This window comes from Lissotriton helveticus, chromosome 2_1 (assembly GCF_964261635.1).
Source record: "Lissotriton helveticus chromosome 2_1, aLisHel1.1, whole genome shotgun sequence".
Classification (NCBI taxonomy): Eukaryota; Metazoa; Chordata; class Amphibia; order Caudata; family Salamandridae; genus Lissotriton; species Lissotriton helveticus.
In genome coordinates, this window is record NC_136059.1 from 356,159,636 (window position 1) to 356,177,829 (window position 18,194).

An 18,194-nucleotide genomic window follows, 5' to 3' on the forward strand; every position below is an offset into this window, starting at 1 on the left:
TCAGTGGGACTTGAACCTGGTTCTGACTTTCTTGATGTGCGCTCCCTTTGAGCCGCTTCATTCCTGTCCTCTCCGTCTTCTGACTTTAAAGACGGCCTTCCTGGTTGCCATCACCTCTGCCAGGAGAGTGAGTGAGCTCCAGGCTCTTTCTGTGAAACCTCCTTTCTTGTCCATTCATCCAGACAAGGTGGTTCTTAGAACTAGACCTTCTTTCCTGCCCAAAGTAGTTTCTGCTTTTCACATCGGGCAGTCCATCACCTTACCCTCCTTCTTCCCGCCTCCGCATCCTTCAAAAGATGAAGAGCGGCTCCATCGTCTGGACCCAAAACGTGCGCTTTCATTTTATATGGATCGCACACGCCAGTTCCGGGTGGATGACCAACTGTTTGTTGGCTACGTGGGTGAGAAGAAGGGACGGGCGGTACAGAAACGAACCATTTCTCGATGGGTCGTCCTGTGCATCAAAGCATGCTACTCTTTGGCTCGGAAGGAGCCTCCTGTTGGGCTGAGGGCCCATTCCACTCGGGCCACGGCGGCTACTACTGCCCTGGGCCGGGGAGTCCCTTTGCAGGACATTTGCCAGGCGGCTACGTGGGCCTCGCTGCACACCTTTGCGAGGCATTACTGCCTGGACAGTCAAGTCCGGAGGGACGGCTTCTTTGGCCGTTCGGTCCTCCAGGATTTTCTGGTGTAGGATTGTATTGGTTCGCAGACCCACCACCGGGGTTGGTATTGCTGGGGTATCTATTCTAAGGTAAGGAATCTAATACTAACCTGTTTCTTTCAGATGAACAAGTTACTTACCTTCGGTAACGATATATCTGTAAGAAACAGTAGTTAGTATTAGATTCCTTACCGCCCCACCCATCCTCCCCGTTCTGCGAACTGATACCTAGGGTTAAGGACATCCCTTTCAGGGCCCTAGTTTCACATGGCACCAGTGTTGGTTCTCACATGGCTCTGCGTGTTCTGGCGCGGAAAAGCTGTGTGCAAAGAACTGACGTCAGCGCGCGGAGGCGGCGTCTATATACTCCAGCGACGTCATCACGGCGCACGACGCCGACGACGCGGAGCCGCAGGGGACGCCTGCAGACGACGCCTACCGACGCGCAGGGGTACTGCTACGCAAAAGTTTCCGGATCCAGACTGACGCCTGGGGATATTCTAAGGTAAGGAATCTAATACTAACTACTGTTTCTTACAGATATATCGTTACCGAAGGTAAGTAACTTGTTCGTTGTGGCTTGTTGGTCATTTGTTTCCTTTAACTGTGATGCCACACCTCACTCCTTACTGGCTCGGTAGCTGAAGTCACTTTAACACGTGTTGCTAGGATAAAAATTTCAGAGAGATTTTTTTAATGAATGGTGAATTTATGGTAGGATAGCAGATCTGTTAAAGAAAAAGTGGATTATTTTAAATCACTTTTGTCATTCTCTGTTCTTTCCCTGCATCTAACCTAGTTTTAAAAAAAACAGTACATTGTATTGAAAAGGGTTTAAATGTTTTGATATAGATGTTTGTTAATCATTATTTTCTCTTCTTTCAGGACACCGGTATCAGTGTAAGAAAAAGAGTTATAAAAATATTGCGAGATATTTGCCTTGAACAACCTACCTTTCCAAAAATTACAGAAATGTGTGTGAAAATGATTCGCAGAGTAAATGATGAGGAAGGAATAAAGGTAGTAATATTTGCTTCTTACATGCAATCTGACATGACTCCTTAGCACTTACGCTTATTGATTTTAAGGAGTTATCTTTTTGCAGCATTTTTTCTTTTCTAGTTTATCATGTAATGAAAATTCAGTATCGCCAAGCTTTCTTTTTTAGGTAGCATCCTGAAGGTTTGTGAATAAGTTTGCCGTTTTACAATTTGAAGCATTACTGTACAATGTGAGGCTATGTATTAGTCATTGTCATTGTCAATATCCGTCTTAAACTTAATATTTGTTATCATCACTTTTGGTTCTAATGGTTTTAATTTTACTGCAACTTAAAGGAGCTGCTAAGTTTTGTGCGTTTGTGAAGGTATCTGCTCCCACTGTTTCGAAATCATTTTAGACTGTGTGAACCTATTAGTTCTTTACATAGATTTGTGAAGCTCTGCTGTCCTGCCCTCGCATGTTTCGGGACCGTCTTGTGTTTTCTCTTTGAGAGAGACACTCGTGTGGCCGGAGTTGAAAGTCTCCTGTAATTTAAGCTTGCACAATATGAGCTGGACAGTAATGTCCAGCTGACACCTAAAGTATGTCCCCGTTTGCACAGCCTCATGGTGAATGACCATAGTGGCAGTGTAGTATAGTGAATGGCGTACATCTGTTCTATCTGCAACCCTGTGGGGAGACTTCCCCTCTTAAAAGGGGAGTGCTGTAATGTATGTTGGACCCTTGCTCTGCATCATGTCTGAGTTTTGTGAAGATGTCTGTAGGGTTATCAGCCATGCTGGACTCGAGAATGGCGGAGTCCATTGGCCTACACATGTGAATGCCTCACAAGATGGTGGTTTTGTGCTGGGCAGTTGATGTCCATCCCGTATCACATCTAAATCATGCACATTCTCTTGTCTGCCTGCCTGAAACTGGTAGACCTCTTTGATGGAGGAAGTAATAGAAGGGGTTCACACTTATGCGATGAAAGACATTTGTACCAGGATTAGACCTGCTCTATTGCCTTTTGGCCTTGTGAGAAAGTGCCCTCTTTCTTGCATGGTATGCCCACACTTTTTAGGTCTCGCCTGAACCAGCGCGCACGCGTTGCTCTGCGAGGCTTTTTGTAATGGCTTCCAACTAGGACCACACGCTTGTGCGTGAGGCGCGAGTTTTTTTTTTTTTTTTACTCCCACGCTATTGGCTTTTGCAGGCATTTTTCTAAGAAAGACAGCACGCAATTTGCTAAAGGCGGGTGCATGTCCCGCCTTCTCTCTCCCCTGGCCTAAGGAGCGAGCAGCAGCGCGGCCGGGTGCCAGCTGCATACCTCGCATTCCATGCAGTGCGCACGCACCGCGCTTGTTTTTATCCGAGTTGCTGTGGGATGCTGCAGAGGCCCGGCGGCATGCACAGCTCATGAGCCTGGGAACCCCCCTGCCACCTTCCTGTCCAGGCTTAGGCCTCTCCAAAGCTCCTCTCTATGTTGAGATTATTTGGTATACTTTTGTTTATATAGCACCTGGAATCTAGCTCTGCCCAAGTAGTTTGGAGCTGCAAACATTGGCCAAGGTACCTTGACAGTTTCACTTGAATGGTTTGTTTATCTGCTTTATATAGCGCCAGCATGTCGTAGTCCAGGTGCTTTGGAAAACACATGGCCCTGTGGAAATGTTAGTAGACCAGATGCAAGCTCTTTCTACAATGCCAACATATCAACTGAAACTAATAGTCGCCAATAAGCATTTGTGAGAGGGTTACATTGTGAAATGTCACATAGTTGTGCTATGTTATGTCTTATATTAGCCTGGCGTTTCAACCATTGCACAGCACCTTGATGGCCTCTGGGTACATTTTTGCGCTATAATAAAACCTTAGATATGAAGTACCGGATTACGGGTGCGCGTCTGTTGCGGCCAGCTTTGCTATTTTAGTCACAGTATTTGTTCATAAGTTAGTGCTAAATTAAAGGGTAAGAAATCTGTGTCCGTGAAAGGACATTTGTGTGTTCTGATAGACTGAGCAGAAATTAAATGACGTGTTTGATTAACTATAGCACTGCAAGGCCATTCCAGTGATATAATATGTATAACCGAGCATACTATGTCAGTAAGTTGTATGTTGAAAATGTTTTTCCTAAAACCTATTTCTGGGTATGTTATTTAAGTGCTGATTTTACATAGCGCTGTGGGACTTCAGAGGCGTATCTCTCCAGGTGCAGTGGCACCGGCACCCAGAGTTTTGAAGGGCCCGCTGCACCCCAGTTATAAATATTTTTGCCACCCAACAGGAGGTAGCAGGGACCGTTACCCTTACTGCCATCAGGGTCCGTGGCACTCTTGCTAGACCATTGCAAACCTGGGGCATCAACATGATTTATGTTAAATTGAGAAACCGGTTGGGGCTGCCTTAATAAATAACCAACAAGCTTTAAAAAAAAAAAAAAAGAGGTGACAGATGAAAGACAAATTATTAGAGAGAAACAAGGTTCTGCTGTAAACCGGAAGGGGGAAATACTGTTCCCTGAACAGACTCGAAGTTAGTGGAAAAAGCCGACCAAAAACTATTTTTTTGCATTGAATGCTCATGTTTCATAGTATTTTTCAGTAGACAAAATACTTCAGCAAAAGAAAAAAATATACTCATTCTGGGGAAGAATGCCAACTGTGAAATGAAAAGTGAGACAGTGCAAGTTCCTGTGGGGTTACAGATACCCAAAGATTGAGTCATGGCAGGTGTACTTCAGGTACACCTCTGGTGGAATGAAGGGAAGCGTCAGATTGAGGCAGGCTTCAAAGAATGGGGCCGCCTCACTCTGACCCCCACACACCCCTTGCCCCGGGAACTGCTCCGTACACATAATTACACACCACATAATTACACTGTACTCAATGCAACATAAATACACTCAACATAATGCCACTCAGTACCACATTATTGCACGTCACATAATTACACTCTATTCAATGTAAAATAAATACACTCCACATAATGCCACTCAGTACCACATAATTACACACCACGTAATTACACTCCACGTAATTACACTCTACACAATGCAACATAAATACACTCCACATAATACCACTCAGTACTACATAATCACACGTCACAATTACGCTCTATTCAATGCAACATAAATACACTCCACCTAATACCACTGAGTGCAACATAATTACCCACCACATAATTACTCTACTAATAGCAATATAAATACACTCCACATACCACTCAGTACCACATAATTACACACCATGTAATTACAATCTACACAATGCAACATAAATGCACTCAACATAATTCCACTCAGTACCACATAATTACATGTCACATAGATACACTCTGTTCAATGCAACATAAATACTTTCCACATAATACAACTGTGCCACATAATTACACTCTACTCAATGCAACATAAATACACAACAAAATACCACTCAATACGACATGGTTACACGCCACATAATTACACTCTACTCAATGCAACATAAATACACTCCACATAAATGCACTCTATGCCACATACCACCAATCAACATAAATGCACTCCACACCATGACACAATTTCACTAAGCATATTTTCACTCAACACCACAGTTCCAGGCCATGCAATTCAACTCCACACATTTCCAATAGACACCACATAATTACACATCAAACAGCATTTTTCAAATCCACAACATACCGCCAATCCACAACATATAGCGGCACCACCTGAGCACCAAATATCGCTCACCACCAGTGGCTGCTCGTCTATAGGGGCGTTTGGTCGCCACCCCCCTGCTTTCTAGCAGTGCGAGAAGGCAGAAACATAAATGGTAATAACTACCATTTATGTTTCTGCCTTCTCGCACGGCAAGAAAGCTGAAGTTCCTGGTTGGGAGTGGGCGGTGTTTCTCGAGGGCAGGGGGAGTGGCTTGCCCACTGTTGTTCATACTGACTGCTTGGGCAGCCTGAGGCCGCCCAAACAGGGAGTAGGAACAACAGTGGGCAAGCCATTCCCCCCTGCGCTCGAGAAACACCGCTCACTGCCCCTGTTCTCTGTATGCTGCAGCATACAGAGAGAAAATGACCCGGATGGGGCAGCGGCTTCACCAATCACAACACTGCCATTGCAGCGTTGTGATTGGTGGAGGGGAGGGAGGCTGCCTGCAGCCTTCCTGGTGACGAGCTGCAGAATTCAAAAAGCAGGACGTTGGGAGTCTCGGGGAAAAGCGGACGGTAAGTTTAACTTGTATTATATATATATATATTTTTTTCCCTTATACCCCTCCCTCCTCCACCCCCCCCCCCCCCCCTCATCCCCTCCGCATCGTGACGATCCCATTTCCACCCCCACCTGCCCGTAATGCCGGCCGCGACTGAAGACGGCCCGTTTCCTCAAAGGCTTTTGCCATGTGCTCAAGAGCCTTTGCTAAATCATTAATACACGTTCTCTGCTTTTACACTTATTGTTTGAAAAGCCACCGCCCGCATTTCTGCTTAAGTGCATTTGTTAGGAGTGTTTGGATGTTTGCAGCTGCATTCTGGCGTGATGCACCTCCTCCCAGCAGCAGTCATAATTCTCTTTGTTGTTTGTGCAACAACACACCTTTAGTCATCTCATTACATCACATGCTGTGCTAGATTACTCTCATGATTGGAAAGAGGGATTCTGTGGGAATTTAAGCAATAGTACAGTGGAGACATAATTTCACCAAAATCAAGTGGTAGGCCGGAATGACATCCATCCTTTGCCCCTTGACCCTAGGATATAGGTCACCTTTCTTCTGTAAGCTGTTTTTTGAAGACTGCCGACTACAGAGTGTTAATACATATAGACTGATAGCGTGTTCAACCAGACAGTTGCTAAATCCAGATGAATGGCATATTTTATTATTTAAAGGGTGGGAATCAGATCAGTTAAATATTTAGTGTTGGAAAGCAGTCTAGAGGGGCTGCGCGAGTCCACGTGGGGCAGTCGTTTCTACTCCTATCTGCATGTAAAAGTCACCTCTGAAAAGCGGCGAACAGATTGCGAGCAGAGCATACCGGCCGCCTCCAAAATGGACATTGTCAACATGAAAATATAATCATATTGCCTCACGGCAAAATGTCTCAAGGATACAAAGCCTTCAGAAATTAGTCTAAACATAAAATAAATGGCAATCTCAAGTGCACACTGCTCCATCAGCAAGCAAGTAGTGTGCTTTCTTCTTGCACTGGAACATAAAGAAATACTAATAGCACATACAAAGAAAATGCTATGGATAAAGATATATACATTATTTTAAACTGGCGAAGGTGAGCTTCTCCGGCTAATGCGTAGCGCTACAGCATGGGAAGACTGTGCACTAGAAAGCAAATAAATCTGGCGCCAAATTATCCTTACTAGATGCATTGTGTGATCGTCTGCAAATTAACGTTCTAGCACTGTTCCGTTAGCAGCAGACAACGAGGGATGCTTGGAAATGGATAATGTTGGTGCAATCTAGCGCAGACAGTGGGGCGCCTCTGCAGAAGAAAGACACGTGGATCCCAGAGGCTTTTGACATTTTTACCTGCAAGTGACTCACAGATCTCGGTGCTATGTGCTTTTACTCACTAACTTCTTTTAAGGGATTCCAGACATAATCCTGCTGGAAGCTCTCAGCTACGTCAAGTGGGTGACAAACCACTGGGAGGTTTCAACAGCCTAGAGATACTAAACATGGCGGCTCACTGAATGTATGTGAATTAGTGCTGTGTGCTTTGAATGGGTGTGTGCATGGGTATGTGCTAGCGAATGATGGGTGTATGTGTGCGCGCTTGTGAATGGATGGGTGTGAGTGAACATGTAGAGATGGGTGGGAGTGAGTGTGTGTATGGGTGCTTGTGAGGGATGGGAGGAAGGGAGTGTTCTTGTGCGTGCCCGCCCCACTACTCGTCGACATTAAGAGCCGCCACTGCTCACCACCACCATTTTGCATCAGGCCACCACCTAAGCATCACATCAGTCTGCCCTCAGTATCTGGCATCTGTTGATTCTCCCCTAGTGTCCGTCTGCTGCTTGTGTTCTAATTAAATTACCTTATTCCAACCTCCTCTCCCCCGTTATTTGTCCCACTCCCCAATAACATTTTTTTTTTATAACAAACAAGCATGAGAACAGGCAGGAAGAAGTTGCCAGCAGTGCAAGTACAAAAAAACTAGAACATTTTGTTTTATGTTAAAATCTTTTTTTAATCAGGTTGTTCAGTTGTATGTCGTCTTAGTTTGTATAAAGGTAACAAAAATGCTTAACACTTATAACTTTTCAACATGATGCACAGCAGCCACAATGCTCTACAACAAAGCCAACGGTTCTGGCTAAACACATAAGGTGCCAAAGCGAGGCCTAATGGCTATGCCAATGCTTGTTGCTGAATTGCTGATGTCCTTTGACTGAGTGTGCCCTGGGCTCCTGCCAATCCGGTACCCAGGGCCTATGTTCCTTCCCTAAACCCATTTGGCATCTCTGGCCACTGGTAAATGGTAGCACAGGTACCCAGGGCACTGTGAACCGGAGAAGTCCTCTAAGGGCTGCAGCACTTATTGTGCCACCCTTAGAGGCCCTGTACCCTGACACTCACGCACTGCCTTTGTATGCCGCGTGTCTTGGTGCAGAACAACAGTGAAGAGTCGACATGGCACATCCCTGTGTGTCATGCCAACAAACCACTGCCATGGCATATATCAGTCATCGCTCTAGCTAGGTGCCCTATGCCAATGTTGAGGATACAGGTGCATGAGCCCTGTACTCCTACAGTGCCCAAGTCCCTTCCTGGACACTGTAAGTGCAGTGCTGCCATTAAGAGTATGTGTGCTGGGAGTTTGTCATTACGAACTCCACAGCACCATAATGGCTACACTGAAGATTAGGAAGTTTAGTATCAAACCTCTCAGCACATTAAACCCACACTGATGCCAGTGTGGGATTTAATGGAAAATGCACAACAGAGGGCATCTTAGAGATGCCCCCTGACACTCAACCGACTCCTAGTGGCTGCTTAGGCTCTGCCCCCAGGATGGGGGGGGGGTTCACGAAGGAGAAGGTTCAATGGCATGCCGCCTTTGTGAGCCTCTCCAGACCATTTGCTGCTTTCAGCAACTGGTCCCCACTGGTTCTATCCCCCATTTTGGGCGGGAGAACCAGTGGGAAAAACAAGTGAGGAAGAGAGTTGTGCCCAACTCTGCCAACTCCACCCCTAAGGTGGGGGAGGCAAGGTGAAGCATAACCTCGAGTCCCCACCATCTTGAGGATGGGGGGACCCAGTCAACCAGGGACAGGCTCCTGCCCCCCTCCCTCTGGAGAGTGGCAGAATAGGGGGTGTTGTGCCCACCCCAGGGAAGGGACTCATTGGTCCCTGCACTTTACCTACCTGTAAACGCCCCTAAATTTAGTATTTAGGGGGAACCCTGAACCTTCCTTCCTCCGATTCAGCAACTACAGGAAAAGAAGAGGACGAGAAGCCGTGCAGAGCTAACAAGAGGACGATGCCCACTGACTTGGCCCCAGCCCTACAGGCCTTTCTCCCCTCGAACCTGCTCCTGCGAAACTCCGGTGTGTCCAGCAGCCAGCAATCTCACAAACCCGGGAGGCCTGCCTTCACTTTCAAGGCTATTTCTCCCTTGAACAGCGGACATGTTTAAACTCCAGCTTCTGGTGCCAGCCAGGAACCGCGAATCCAGCCCACTCTGCAACCGCAGAACCCAGCCCGAGCTAGTGTGGAAAAATACCACAACGAGGTCCCCCCTGCGATCCTGACCCAATATCTGGCGACCCCTGACCTGCCTCAAGCCTCCAGACGACACCTGCAGCCTCAATCCAGAGGACCCCCCACAGCGACCAGAGCGGGTAAGAAAATCCGACGTCCAAAGGCAACACTGCACCCGACATCCAGAGCCTTGTGTGCCCAACCAGGCGGTGCCTAACCAACCCTCAACATTCCAAATTACCCGTCGAAGATCCCCATCCCCGAGCCTGCAGTGTTTCTTTGTCCCGGGGAAATCTCCATTGAAATCAACAAGGCACCCAACCTCAAAACAGCACCCTGCACCTGGCCGTCCTAGTGCCGCTGAGGATGCACCTTTGGTGCTACTTTGGTCTCCAACTTGCCCTGAGCTAAACCCTAGGAGCTTGGCTCCCACAACCCTGTGGCCTGCTTGGCAGCAGCCACCAACCGGAGCCCGCCTATCCACCATAGGATAACATTGGACCTCAACACTCTGCACCCGGCTGCCCTAGTGCCACTGAGGGTGCAAAAACAGTGCATCAGTGACCCTGGGAGACCCCTGAGTCTAACCCCAGAACCCTAACTCCAAAGACCAAGTACTTACCTCGAAACCGATAACCCGTTTTTCCTCTTAGGATAACATAGAAACTTTTTGGGAGAAAAAGTGTCAAAGTGTCGACTTTTGAAAACTAAGAATATTCTTTAAAAATCGGACAACTAACTAAAACGCCTTGTCTCAACTGTTTTCAGGAAATGTAGCAGTGCTAAATCCATGCATCCATCGCTGAGTTAGAAAAAGTAACGTAAAAGTGGCTTACCTGCAATTTGTTGACAAAGCCTATTCATTTCAATGTACATCTCCAAAAAGTTTCTAAGTGTGGTGTTTTGAAAACTGAAAATATTCTTTAAAAATCGCACGTATAACAAAAACGCATTTACTCACCTGTTTACAGGAAATGTCCCACTGCTGAATCTAGGCATCCAGCATTGAGTTAGAAAAAGTAACGTAAAAGTAACTTACCTGCAATTTATTGAAAAAACCTATTCCTTCCAATGTACTTTATTTGCGAAGTGTTGCATTCTACTGATTCCCTGTAAATCAAACAACGTACAATTACAATTGCATTTCAAACAGTTCTATATCCAGTAACTTATTACTGAAAATTATTTAATGCTCACCTGTACCAGGCTTGCTTGGTGCAAAAAATAAACAGTATATTTTTTGTTACAAAAACAATTGGGCTAGAGTTCAGTTCTGTGAATTCATTTGCTGACTGGGTGTGTACATCAAATGCTTAACACTGGCCTCTGATACTGCCTTACTGCTCGACCAATCTACCACTTTAGAGAGTAAGGTTCTATCTAACTTTAACCTCTGCCTACCTCTGGAGACCCTTGGACTCTATATACACTGTACCTTACTTTGGTGCAGTATATAAAGAGCCAGTTTCCTACATTTGTGGATCAGCGGTGGGATACACAACTTGCATTTGTTGGACTACCTGGTTACCACCTGATCACACGACAGAACTCTTAAATTGCCTTTAGAATTCAGATTTTTACAAATTGGCATTTTTACCAAACTACTAAAAGTCTTGTTAGGGCCTTGCGTAAGTCCCTTTAGAATTGTAGAAAATAAAGAGTCACTATAGTCAAGGGTAGAGGGGTTCGTACTTTTTGTTAGAATGTCTCAAAAACAGAACCCAGCTATTAGTGAAGATAATCAAGATAACATACAGGACATGTTGAGCTCGACCTCACCCCTTACCTTCACCTGTCTTTTCAGGAGTTAAGGTTCTTATGTAAAATTAAAGATATACCATTGGGCCAGCATCCAACCAAACAAAAGCTCCAGGGGCTGTTGGCGGAGTATGCTAAGGCCAACTCTTCTGAGAATGGTGATTACCAAGCAGAAGAGGAAGGAGGGGAGGAGGATAGAGATAGGTACTCACCTTCGTCACTTCCTGGGGCAGAAAGGGTCCATGTACCCTTGATTCCAAGAGTTAATCTCTGGGGACCTAGAGGCCACACAGGTGGTCCAGGTTCTGGTGAGGGCATTGAGGACAGCCTCGATGAGGAGGGCAGCCTTTTCGCAAGGCTGGACAAAAGATTTGATCTAGAATCCAGACTCCTGCTCTGGAAAAAGAAAGGAGATGGGGTTAGCACCCATCAATTGTGGCAGCAATCAAAATAATAAGGATAGAGAGGAATCTTATGATCCTAAAATCCCTAAAGGGATTGTCCCTAAATATGAGGAGGGTGATGATATCACCAAGGGGTTGACAGCTTTTGAGAGGGCTTGTGAAGCCAGAAGGGTGAAGAAGACTTTCTGGGGGGGAAATCCTTTGAGAACTGTTCTCTGGTATCTGCAAAGACCGACTCCTTACCCATTCAGGGGCAGATGCTGGGTTTTATGACCTCATGAAGAGAACTCTGAGGGATTTGGGCTCACAACTGAGGAGTACAGAATTAGATTCAGGGGGTCTCACAAAACCCAAAACAAATCCTGGATTGATTTTGTACACTACTCAGTAAAATCTCTAGGTGGCTGCTTAACTGGAAACAATATGCATTACTTTAATGGAATTTACAACCTGTTAATGAAGGAACACATATTAAGTAATTGCATGAGAAGTTGCATCAGTACCTGGTAGACCTAGGTCCACTTTTTCCTCAAGAATTGGGGAAGAAAGTGGAAAACATTATTTCCACTTCAAGAAAGTGAGATTTAAAGCCACCTATCTCTTCTGACACGCTTTTCTCTGCCTCATCCCTTGAAAGAGACCTATTACTTGGACCTCAAAAGAGCGCAGAGCTTTTACATCGATTGTACCAAGGAACACCAGGTGGACACTCTGCTATTTTGAGGTTCACTGTGGCAAAGGATGAGGCAGTACAGAAGCGGGCCATGGATAGTCCTCGATCTTAAGATCTGCTATGCATTGACGGCCTCCAGAAGTACTAAGGGCTAATTCCACCAGCTAGAAGGCTGCTGCCATTGTGTTGGTGTGTGGAGTACCAATCCTAGATGTTTATCAGGCTTCTACGTTGGCATTGGTGCGCATGTTCACGAAGCAGTATTGCTTTGACAGTCCGGTTCATCAGAATGGCCATTTAGACAGTTCTATCTGCAGGACTTTTTAATCTGTGCTGTTTCACAGATCCACTATTCTGGGAGGGATTGCATCTGATAGACATCTAGCCACAGATTCCTTAACTTAGAATATCCCCAGGCATCAGTCTTGATCCGGAAATTTCTTTGCAGCAGTGCCTCACGACCCCGCCCTGACGTCGTCCACGGACGTGCTGTCAGCGGGGTCATATAAGTTACTCCCGGCGCGCTGTCAGTTTCCTTCTTTTCCACGAGCAAGGCAGATCCGGAGTAAGCGGTTCCATGGCGCCAAATGAACCCTTGCCCTCCAGGGACGGAGGAGATATGGAGTCGTCAGGGTGCGGCCCTGATGGGTCCCCCTCTATGACCCATAGCACCCCTGCCCCACCGCATAGTCCCATGGGGCTCCCTGTGATGTCGCAGGTTGTTGCTGGTGCTCAAAACCTTGCTTCGAGCACACCTCGGCCTTTTGGGCAGGCGGCCGCCTGTCCGGAGTTGGGGTCGATGCTGTAAACTCGCCTCTCCGACTCCGACTCCGCTTCTTACTTCGGAGTCGGAGCCTGTTGTAGTTGAGGCTGAGTCTGCGCCGCTGCGGCACCGTAGGCTTGCCTCCCTGGCTCCAGGCGCGGCCCCCTTCTTCAGAAGCAGAGCTTGTTGTGGTTCACGTGGAATCGGCGCCGGACGAGGCAGAGTCGGTCCGGCGCCAGATGGGGCTGAGTCGGCGCCGGACGAAGCAGTGCCGGCCGCCCCGACGCCGAATTGTTGACTCTTCTCCGAAAACTTCTGGAGAGTTTGGCGACGCCGGATCTGTCCTTGCCTGTCCCCCCCCTTAGAATGTGTGGCCCCGGCCACTCCCCTCCGCAGGAGCCCCATTAGGACCCTAATTCATCAATGGGGCTTCCTTCTTTTGGGCATTGGTCACATCATCAGTTCATTGGTCGACCTCCTTGGGGTGGGAGACTTAGTTTACAGCCCTCACCCACGGATGAGTTGCTGTCCCCTCCTTGGAGGGCTACCAAGGCCGGTGCGGAGTTCATTAAGGTTGTCTCCTTGGCCGCTCATGTTCTGAGTATGCAACCCCCTTCGGTCCCCTTGCCAGTTGACCCTCTGTTGGATGTCTTCCACCACGGTTCGGGAAGTGTTGAGCCGCTTCTTCCCTTCGAAGCCTCTCTTTATGATGCCCTTTTGGGCACCTGGGCTCGGCCAGATTCCGGTGATATGGTGGCTCATTCTTTCTTGCACCGCCACCGTCCTGCTCCACATGATCCAGTTTGCTTATTTGTTCACCCAGACGTTCAGGGTTTTGTCCTGCAAACTGCTTTCCCTTCCTTGCCTCAGCTGCTGCTTCCTCCCTCCCGGGAGTCCATATGGCTGGAGTCGTGGGGCCGTAACATTTTCGCCTCCACTAGCGCAGCTCTTCGATCACTAAATACAGTGTGTGTCTTGGCTCGGGCTACTTCTGCCCTTTGGGACTCTGCCGAGTTTATCGGCCACTTCTGAAGGTGTTCGTGTTGACCCCCTTCATCTTCTCCGTGATGTCCTTGATTTGGCGGAGTTTACAATCCACTCGGCCTTGGATACTGCAGATTCCTTAGGCTGTGCTATGGCTGGTTCGGTTGCCCTACGGCCCCATCACCACCCCTTTTGGTTGCGGGATGGCATCTTTCCGGAAAATATCCGGGAACGTCTTGTTGACCTACTCTTTGATGGGTGTTTTTGTTTGATCCCATGCCGATTCCGCTGTTCAGCGCATCCTTCAGGGCATTCGTCCTTCCCCCCATAGGTCTGTGTTTCGCAGGTCTCCATTTGACATGTTCTTGCGTGGTTATCCTTTTATTCAGCGTCCACCAGTTGCACTATGCATTTTTTAGACTGGCAGAAAGCCTACTGTGGCGGTGTTCCACGGGTTATTTTTGTTCGGTCCTCTGACTATGGTTTGTCCTAAGAGGTTTTCCTCCGTGGTTCTTGGGGGTGTGCCATACTCCCAAGTGGGATACCTGTATGCTTTTGTATAGCTCTGCTATGCGTCTGGCAGGCATAGAGGCCCCTTTGGGCTCTCTATGTCCAATTACCCCATTGTCTTACCGTTGCACGGTGTTCAGTGTTGTGCCTTTTGGCGTTATCTCCTATACACCATGGGTCTCGCCTTGCTTGAGCATTGCATCTGTGCCTCATTCTTCCTCTTTGGAGGGTTTCAATATATTTCAACACGCTTAAAAACGCGGCTACCTTCTGCAATAGGTGCGCTAGGTTGGTTTCTCCTGCGGCACCTGTAGTTGCATGGTCGTAGCTCGCCCCCTTTTGCTAGATAACATATCTACGTCGCTACTGCGAAGTCTGGTCCTATGTCTCCGTGTTTCAAGGAGCAATTCAGTGCTTGTACTAGAGCTTGCCTCGTTCTGCAAGGCGGTGTCTTTTCTAGTACGTTTAAGTGCACTTCAGTGCCTTTTCCTGCATCTCCGGCATTAAGGGTTCCTTGCGTTCCACTCCCTGGGGTGGTCCCCCCGCTTCACGATGCTTCTTTCTTGGTGTTCATATACTAAACAGTCCCACTCTTCCGTGGGGGGGGGGTGGATTTCTCCTCACAGTTGGAGGAAGTGGTCTGGAGATCTGAGGTTCTTCTCTACAGTTATGCGTGTTCCTATTGCCACTTTCGGTGCCTCTGTGGCCACTCCCTTCGGATGTGTCTTTTTCACTGGGTGTCACCGTACTCTGTCGCCTGTGCCTGCGGGACAGCTCCTCTGATGCAGGTAGTCCCAGGTGTTGCACCCTGCTTATCTGTATTTCGTGGGAGAGTTCTCACCTCTGCCTTCAAGCTGTCTGTTGGGCAGTTCCATGCTTATTTTAGCTTTGCCGCCTTGTTGACTCCGTGGCTGTCTGCTCTGTGCATGTTTTAGTTGTGGTCCGCTTCAGCGTGCCTCCGAGTGATGCTGTTCGCCCCTGTCACCCCTTTTGGTGACCAGGTATGCACTGGACGTGTCTTTTGTTCCCGCCTGTAAGATGTTGCTCAGTTCCTGCCTCTTGCCCTTCGCTTCCTGGTTGTGGCCTCTCCGGCCTCCCTTGTGTGGGCTAGCCTGGTAGGCTCTGGTTACATTTCTTGATGTTATCCTTTAGCTTTCGTTGGTTTCCACTTCCTGCACCAATGAGGTGGGAGTAGTCCTCCTTCCTCCTTCATTCTGGACTCTCTCTTCTGTTCTGGGATATTGCTAGTGCTGTTTATGCATCTCATACTCATACGGGCATGGTGTCGCCATTCTGGCAGTTTGGGATGCCCTGTCTTTTGATCTTCGAGCTACTTGGATTGCTGTCTCCCTGTTCCGCCACAGCCTTCCCCCATAGTCCGTCCCTCTGTTGCCTGCTCAGTGCTTGAGTCTTTTTATAAAACACAAGGGGACCCAATGGATAAACTAGGACCATGGGTAATCAAGTACTAGAAAGAACAAAGGTCCTAGTAGTAAGGGAGCACAATAGTGTAAAATAGATTTATAGACCAGAGTCAGTGCTATAAATTATATTCACTCCGTGTACCCAGCCGGGCAACGGATGTTTATTTTGTATTAGATGTAGTAATAACAATTGACATACAAACAAGTGATAGGGCACAGTCCTGTACCTATCATTCAAAGCAACAAAAAGTGGAGTGAAGGAAAGAAATAACAGGCAAAAAGAGATGGAGCCAATTTTGTGGCTTGCAATCCGTTACATAACATGGCAAGCTCACAATTACAGTTACTACAAAGGATTTAACACAATGGTCATATATGTAGTAATGTATTTAAAAGGTCGACGTTTCGATCCCCTGGCTCCTAATAAACCGGGATCATCGTCAGGACTATTGTGATTGTGCGTTGTTTGGCCGATGTAGAATCAAAAAAAGCTAAAATCTTAAAGACCACCTAGTAAGAGCAGCCTTGCCCACCATAAAACAATCTGGTACTCTTGAATCTGCATGGGGGTTGTCTCCTATCATTGGGCATTTCAAATGTGGGGGCTGCATTGTATGTAAATTTACAATTGAGGGCAAATCTGTGACATTCAATAACATCACATCTGAATGTAATTGTTTCTCCAATTGCAATACATGTAATGTCATTTATCTAATTCACTGCCCTTGCAATAAAGTTTACATCGGCCAAACAACGCAGAAAATCAAAACACGCATCAGTCAACACAGAAGTCGAATCAGATGCAGGACACCCAATGCCCCATTGGTGGACCACTTCACTAATGCAAACCATAATGAGGATGACATCAGATGGACAGCTTTAAAAGTATTGACTCTACCACCAGGAGGTGGCAACATGGCTACCTTGCTGAACAAGGAGGAACTCAAATGTATTATTCTCTTTGTTTCAATGCACAACGGCCTTAACAGGGCTGAAGACTGGACCACTTTGCTTTGACTGTTCAAACTTGGGCACTAGATACTCCCCCTCCTTTTTGTTGTCTCGGTAGCTCTGAAGTTTGAGTACAGTTCCATGCGTACCAAATGCCCATGCAAATGTTTTGATTAATGCATACAAGGAACACAATGCCAAAACGGAGTAACCAAACTCATTCTCATAAGTACCTGAAACTATTGTTTTAATTATGCATATAAGTATGTAAATACGATAACAGAAACGAAGTAACCAAATTGCAGAAATGTAAAATCGTCACCATGTCACTGAGTAGTCCATTACATGTCACTTAATTGCACATTCACTGCTCTAATAATCACTCACTGCACTTTCCCCACACCACTCCAAGATGGCGGGACCTCGTCCCTATGGCCTAAAATGGCCGCCATTGCCACGATTCCATGGAGTACGTCCTCTGTATCGAGTACACTATATTACAGGCACTCGCCCAAGTCCACATAGCTGCACGAAGGTGAGACCATCGCGCCATCACCTTGCCAGATATCCGAACTTTCGAAGGTAAGCCATACCCGGATGCACTCAAGGGGCCAAGCACGATCTCTGATCCCTGCCAGGGGCCACTGCCCTCACCCGTTCTCCTCCCTTTTTCCCTTAGGGCATCTCCCCACCGTGGGACGCCCACTGAATTTAGAGCACGCAATTGGGATCCCCCTCGCGGCTCATCTTCAATCTGGAACCGGACCGCGGCTCCTCCAGAACATTGGGCTCGCCCATAGCCTGCCAAGAACAAGTACGGCTGCACTTGTATCAAACATCACTCAGGTACGCCCAATTCTGAGTGTTTCAGCCGCCCCAGCCCAATACCATTCACCGCACTAATCACCTTGTACACCACCCTTCTCTTAATAGGATTTTTCTGTATCTCGCTATCGTCGAATTGACCTCGGACCCCTTCCAAGCTGTGTGGCTTCCCATGCCAGCATCCGCATTCTAAATCCACGGGGTCAGTACTTTTAAGCATGACGATGCATGCTTGCCTGCTCAATCAGCCCGGTTTGCCACTTCACTCCCTCCGTTCTTATATCACAGATGCCGCCATAGCGCACACCTTCTCCAGAACAATTGTCACCCACAATACAGGTTACTGCGCCATAATCGTGAGTCACAAATCCGACGCACAGTCTCCAACTCGTTATATATAAAACCATTCTCACAGCGCCGTTTTAAATTTTGCACTGCGCCGTAATCTTCATGACACCTTGCTCCATCACCTTTTTTGCTCGCATGAGTCCGGCTGTACACGCTCTTTTTGAGCTGTTTTAACTTAAATTAAGGTTTGACAT

General features: G+C 47.2%; 1 protein-coding gene across 14 annotated transcripts in view; it reads left to right on the forward strand.

Moving 5' to 3' along the window:
• The window catches only part of NIPBL (NIPBL cohesin loading factor), a 1,942,504-nt gene that overhangs the window by 1,364,018 nt on the left and 560,292 nt on the right, over positions 1–18,194 (forward strand). For all 14 annotated transcript variants that reach the window (XM_078674965.1, XM_078674957.1, XM_078674966.1 and 11 more), the window contains one exon: positions 1,550–1,684. In XM_078674965.1, coding sequence (XP_078531091.1) covers positions 1,550–1,684 — 135 coding nt within the window. The remainder of the gene's footprint in view (positions 1–1,549; positions 1,685–18,194) is intronic.